At 49.0% G+C, this 6185-nt stretch overlaps 1 protein-coding gene across 1 annotated transcript; it reads left to right on the forward strand.

Annotated features, from left to right (window-relative positions):
- Positions 1 to 25: 25 nt before the first annotated feature.
- On the forward strand, positions 26 to 2314 carry NDUFB11 (NADH:ubiquinone oxidoreductase subunit B11). The gene is made up of 3 exons (XM_031446633.2): positions 26 to 267; positions 1790 to 1920; positions 2090 to 2314. Exons 1-3 carry the CDS (start codon positions 61 to 63, stop codon positions 2214 to 2216), a joined length of 465 nt encoding a protein of 154 aa, XP_031302493.2. The 5' UTR covers positions 26 to 60; the 3' UTR covers positions 2217 to 2314.
- Positions 2315 to 6185: the final 3871 nt, after the last annotated feature.

Consider the following 6185-nt stretch of genomic DNA (forward strand, 5'->3'; position numbering starts at 1 on the left):
CCGTCCCCGCCCCCCCCGCCCCCCCCCCCCCCCCGCCCAGAGGCTGCAGAACGATCTGTCATGGCGGCCGGGGTGTTAGGTTTGTGCGGTCGCCGCCTTTTGGCAGCGGCAGCGACGCGAGGGCTCCCGGCTGCCCGCGTTCGCTGGGAATCCAGCTCCTCCAGGGCTGTGATCACCCCGTCCGCTGTGGCGGGAAAACGGCCGTCGGAACCGACTTCACGCTGGCAGGAGGACCCACATCCCGAGGACGAAAATCTGTATGAGAAGGTGAGAGGGAGGGGAAACGGGACGCCGAAAGGGTCAATCCGGTACCGGCGGACGGGGCGCCGTAGAGGACGTTCTTAGTCGGTTGAGGATTGCGCGGCTGGCGAAATCCTCGAAGATTTGGGAATTCTGCCTAGACTGTTTTCCACCTTTGCCCCCTGATAACCTTCGGCTCAGGGCCAGAGGCGAGATTGACCTTATTTTGCGGACAGATACCAAACTTGAAGTGGGCAGTGCTCAAAACACGTTCAAAGCAATATAGTAAAACAAGAATACTAAATGATATGGTGCTTGCTCAGTGCCGGTGTTTGAAACACTTTACATACATTAATTCATTTAATCCTCAAAACAACCCTATTTCAAAGTAGGCACTATTAGTATACCCATTCTACAGATGAGGAAACTGAAGCATGAAGATGTTAAGTGACTTGCTCAAGCTCACATAACTGTATGTGTAGCAGAACCAGGTCTGCTGTGCTGTACTGATAGCTGAAACTGAAATGCCTGGGTTGGAATACAGGCACTGACCGTTACTCACATATGTCACCTTGGGCAAGTAACTTAATCTCTTGGTGCCTCATTTTCTTTGTAAGATGGGGAAAGTATTAGGACACCTGAAAAATAAAATAACTCACGTAGTTACGTAAGTCAAAATGCTCAGAACAGCAGGTGGTGCTTAGTAAGTACTCACCATTAGAAGCTGTTAATTATTCTTGCCACTTTCCACCTCGCTGGGATATTGTGCAGCTTGTGCTTGTGAAAAGGGCTGGCACTTACTAGATACTTCATCAATACTAACCTCTGATTGAGGGGCTTGGAGATATAGGATGCTTACTCATTTATTCATTCCTTCTTTGTAAATATGTACTGAGGGCCTGCTGTGTGCCAGGCAAGGTTCGTGGTGCTAGGGATTTAGCAGTATGGAAATCAGATAAAGCCCTTGCTTTCCTAGAGCTTACATGGTAGTGGAGAATACAGAAAATAAACATGTAAAATATTAGGAATCAGTACTACAGAGGATGCAATCAATAAGGCAAGATAATGTGATCAGAGGATTTGGGGGATATGCTACTTTGGTAAACTAATAAGTGCAAGGAAGAAAGTTAAGCAGGATAAGTGGGTGGAGAGTGACTTGGGGGTAGGGGGTTATTTTATTAGATTGAGCCATAGGAAATTGCCAATATTGAACCATTTTTGACGTATAAAAATGTCAATTTCCTATAGTTCCACTTAATAGACAAGGTGACTAGGGAATGCCCCCTAAGGGGAGTGATAATGAAGCCAAAACCTTGAATGAGAAGACAGATCCAGCCACAACTAGGGTGAAGGGCTTTCCAGGCAGAGGGAACAGAAGTGCAAAGGCCCTGTGGTGGGAAGGAGCTTGACAAGTCCTAAGAATAGAGAGGAATTTCAGGAGGGAGGGGAGATTGATCCAAGGTGAAACTGGAAACCAGGTAATGCAGGGCCAGCCTAAGGCTTTGTCAAGCAGCAGGAAGCCCTCAATGACCTCTTCTCTTTGCCACAGAACCCAGACTTCCACGGTTATGACAAGGACCCCGTTGTGGACCTCTGGAACATGCGGGTCGTCTTCTTCTTCGGCTTCTCCATTGTCTTGGTCCTTGGCAGCACCTTTTTGGCTTATCTGCCTGACTACAGGTGCATGGGGTATCCAAGGGAGCGGGGTGGGTAGGGGCAGAGGCAGAGGCAGAGGCGGAGACTGAAGGAGACTGCCAGGAATCCTGTCCCCATACAGGAATGGGGAGCTAAGATAGGGTTGGTGTCCACTGAGGCTTCCTCATGTCTGCCCCCATGCTGCTGCCTGCAGGATGCGGGACTGGGCCCGCCGGGAAGCTGAGAGGCTTGTAAAATACCGAGAAGCCAACGGCCTCCCCATCATGGAGTCCAACTGCTTCGACCCCAGCAAGATCCAGCTGCCAGAGGATGAGGACTGACCGGCTGCTGAGAGGAGCTTAAGAAACACCACCTTCTCCACTCCCTGCCTCCAACACTGCCCTCTCAGAGCACCTAATTAAAGGGACTGAAAGTGTGACTGGCTGGTGTTGATTTTGTCTTTTCTGGGTATTCTGGTTATCCGCCACCCTGTGACAAACAGCCTAAAACTTAGTGGCTTAAAACGACAATTTAGTATTATTCTTTCACGGTCCTGTGGTTGACTTGGTTCAACTAGATGGTCCTTCTCAGGGTCTCAGGTGGTTGCAGTCAGATGGCGGCTAGGGCTGGAGTCATCTGGAGGCTCAACTGGGCTGGACATCCAAGATGGCTCCTTTATTCCCGTATTTGGTACTTGAGTCTTCTATGCGGTGTCTCTCTCCAGCAGAATAGCCTGGCTTTTTTAGAGGCTGGCTCAGGACTCCTCTGGATGGAGGAGTAGGAAGCAATTGATGGCAGCCATCTTCAGAAAAAAGCTACCACACTGGGACCACCTATGTTGGAAGATGAGCAGGGCGACCAGGGGTTGAAGGTGGGTCAGAGCAAGACTTTTCTATTTCTGAGGCTGAGTGTTTGCTTCCCTCCCTGCCTTCTTCTCTTGGCTTTGGGGTTTCTGCCTCTGCCTTGTGTCTTGGTGAGTCTGGGTGCCTCTCTCTTCCCTTCTGCCCCAACCTGGGTGGTCTCTTAATTCAAGATGCACATCACTCTGTGTGTGAATGGGTGTCTGTTTCTCTCCCAGGCCCCTCATCTCTCTCTCTCTCTCTCTGTCTTTCTCTGTCTCTTTTTCAAGCAGGAAGTCTCTCCCCACCACCTGCCCCTGCCCCTCCCTGCCACATTCTTTTTCTCTGGGAACAGCCTGTCTCCTTGCATCAGGGGCTCAGTGACCTCAGGCTCTGTCTCTGTCCATCTCTCTGGATCTGGCAGATGGAGTAGGAGACATGCTCTGGCTCTGTCTTTGTTTCTCTCCAGGGAGTCTCTCTTGATCCCTGGTAACTCTGGACATCTGGGCTCCCCTTCACATCCCAGGCATCTCTGTCCTCTCCCTGGTGGCCCCCTTCCACAGCTCACGCTTTCCCACATCACATGCTCATTGCTACCATCTCTGTGCACGTCCCTGCTTGGGGCGTCAGAGAGTGCAGGAGCCCCCAGCCACTGGCTACCAGAAGAGCATCTGGCCTGGGGGACCCACCACTGCAGGTGATGCCCCTGTCCCTAGCTGCTGAGTCTCGGGAGGAGCCCTCGTCCACTTGTACATGGTTAAGGTGGGAATGATGTCCACGTGAACCTTTCTGGAAGTGAGCAGTGTCACTCCCTGAGTGCTTCCTTGTGGGGTCAGTCTCCCAACTCGAGGACAGGCCCCAAAGCCGAGAATACTAATGTGTAAAAGGGAGCACACTCCACCCTCCCGCTGGTTTCCTGGGACTGTGGAGTGAAAGGGGCATGTTATCCCAGCCACCAAGCACCTGAGTACACTGGAATAATACCCACTATGACAAACGTCAACCTGTTGCAGCCACACCTACCATTGGCCCAGAGAACACGCGCCCCCACTGACCCCTGCCAGGATGTAAGCTCCATGAGGGCAGGTATTCAGGTACGTCTTCACTTAGAGCAGGGAGTGGCGCAGGATGTGCTCCAAAAACATGGGTATTGATGCCATCCCCTACGATCAGTTCCCTTCAGACTTACGGCCCTTGAGGAGGAGCACTTCCTATGCTCCCGGCTCCGCCTCCTCATCAAACTCTCAGGCTCTCCAGAAACCTCCATTCTGGTCAAAAAAGAAGCTACACTTAAACCAATTCCTAAAATCCACATCCTTGCCCCATTTCTGACAGCAACAATACTACCTTCCCTCTCCCTCAATGGGGCCTGGCCACACTGGCCACCTCTTCTTTTCTTAAACAATTGAATTAAAGTGTATATATAGAGGGGAGGATATAGCTCAATTGGTAGAGTGCATACTTAGCATGCACGAGGTCCTGGGTTCAATCCCCAGTGCCTCCATTAAGTAAATAAATAAATACACCTAATTATCTCCCCTCCTCAAAAATATTTATAAAATAAAATGTATGTATAGACCACAGACATAGAGAACAAACTTACGGTTACAAGGTAGGAAAGGAGGTGGGAAGGGATAAGTTGGGAGTTTGAGATTTGCAGATACTAACTACTATATATAAAATGGATAAACAACAAGCTTCCACTGTAGAGCACAGGGAACTATATTCAATACCTTGTAGTAACCTATAATGAAAAAGAATATGAAAATGAATATATGTATGTATATGTATGACTGAAACATGATGCTGTACACCAGAAACAGACACAATATTGTAAACTGACTATACTTCAATAAAAAAAAATACTAGTGGGGAGGGGAGGCTGTAGCTCAGTGGTAGAGTGCATGCCAAGCATGCACGAGGTCCTGGGTTCAATCCCCAGTGCCTCTATTTAAAAACAAACAAACAAACCTAATTATTCTCCCCCTGAAATTTTTTAAATGGTAAAAAAAAGTATGTATAGAAAAGTGTACATAAAGTTTACAAAGCTCATTTACCTTTTACAGACCAGACACACTCATGTAACCAGCACCCAGGTCGAGAAAGAGAACATGAACAAATTCCAGAAGCTTCCTTCAGGTCTAGCCCCCCCACCCCAAAGGTACCCACTCTCTGGACCTCTAACAACGTTAGATCTCACGATGTTTGTGAGATGGATCCAGGTTGTTTTGTAACCAGGTGTTTGCCCATCTCCATTGCTGTATTCTCTTCCATCGTTTGAAATAGACTACACTTAATCTATTCCAAGGTGGATGGGCATTTGGATAGTTTTCTATTTGGGGCTATTGAGAATAACTCTGTGAATATTATTGTACACATCTTTTGATGGATATATGCACTCATTTCTCTTGGGCATATACCTAAGAATGGAATTGCAAACTCCTGGGGGTAGACGTAGGACCAGCTTTGTGAAGCATGCCAACTCTCCAATCTACACTTCCCCAGTGGTGGATGCCACATCCTCACCATCACTGAGCACCCCCATCTTTTTTATTGTAGCCATTCTGGGGAGTGGCTGAACTATTAAGGACCATTTTGGAATGAAGGGTTGGGAGTTGAGGGCCTACTCTGTGCCAAGCCCGGAAGGTGGGTCAGGACTGACAGATACCAGGATCCTTGTCCTTGAGAACTTCCCAGGGTCGGGGTGGGGGCCGATGTGGTTGGTCAGAGAACTTAAACTCAATGTTTTCACCTTACTGTTTGGCTCCAAGGATATTCGAACCTTGATATTTGGGGCCAATCGTTGCTCCAACAACATAACAGATACCAACCTCTTTCATCCTTCAATCTAACAGAGCATGTGTTATGTGCAAGGCCCTGTCAATAAGGCAGTCATAGTCCCTGGGGAGACACTATCAGTTCCCTGCCCACAGTCCTGAGGCTTTATTGCTCCAGCATATGCTAGCCAACTGCTAATTGCCAGGGTCTGCATCTCTTCGCTGGAGGGCTTCCTCCCAAGCTGCAGGAGGCTGTTCTGTCTCTGGGCCTGGCAAGCTAGAAGGGCCAGGAAATGAATGCCTCCTGGCAGCAGCCTTCAACCAATGACTGATGAGAGCTGGGAGATAAGTAAGTACTCCTGCCCCCTCACTCCTCAGACAGGACATCCCTGACGTACGTGTTCTCCACTGGCCCCCCAGAACTCCTCAGTGGAGACAAGTCCCAATTGCCCACCATGCTAAGTCACTTAATATCACTCTTCATTGGTTGCCTTCTCTTCTTGGTTTCATGTCCACATGTCCCCACTGCCCTACAGGTGCTTCCTGGAATCATGTCCTAGATAAACTACTTGACTTCAGTCCTTGTCTTGGGGTCGGCATCTGGAGGGACCCAAACTAAGAAAGACAGTCTCTGTCCTTATGGGGTTCACCTCAAGGCCGTGGGTAAGACCAAGGGCAAACAAACATGGAAACC

The sequence above is a fragment of the Camelus dromedarius genome, chromosome X, assembly GCF_036321535.1.
Source record: "Camelus dromedarius isolate mCamDro1 chromosome X, mCamDro1.pat, whole genome shotgun sequence".
NCBI lineage: Eukaryota > Metazoa > Chordata > Mammalia > Artiodactyla > Camelidae > Camelus > Camelus dromedarius.

What these genes read in the sequence shown, in the direction of transcription:
- NDUFB11 (XM_031446633.2), top strand. Translation starts at nt 61, where the DNA reads ATGGCGGCCGGGGTGTTAGGTTTGTGCGGTCGCCGCCTTTTGGCAGCG. An exon ending in ACGAAAATCTGTATGAGAAG is followed by an intron (nt 268 to 1,789) that starts GTGAGAGGGAGG and finishes TCTTTGCCACAG; the next exon opens with AACCCAGACTTCCACGGTTA. An exon ending in GCTTATCTGCCTGACTACAG is followed by an intron (nt 1,921 to 2,089) that starts GTGCATGGGGTA and finishes TGCTGCCTGCAG; the next exon opens with GATGCGGGACTGGGCCCGCC.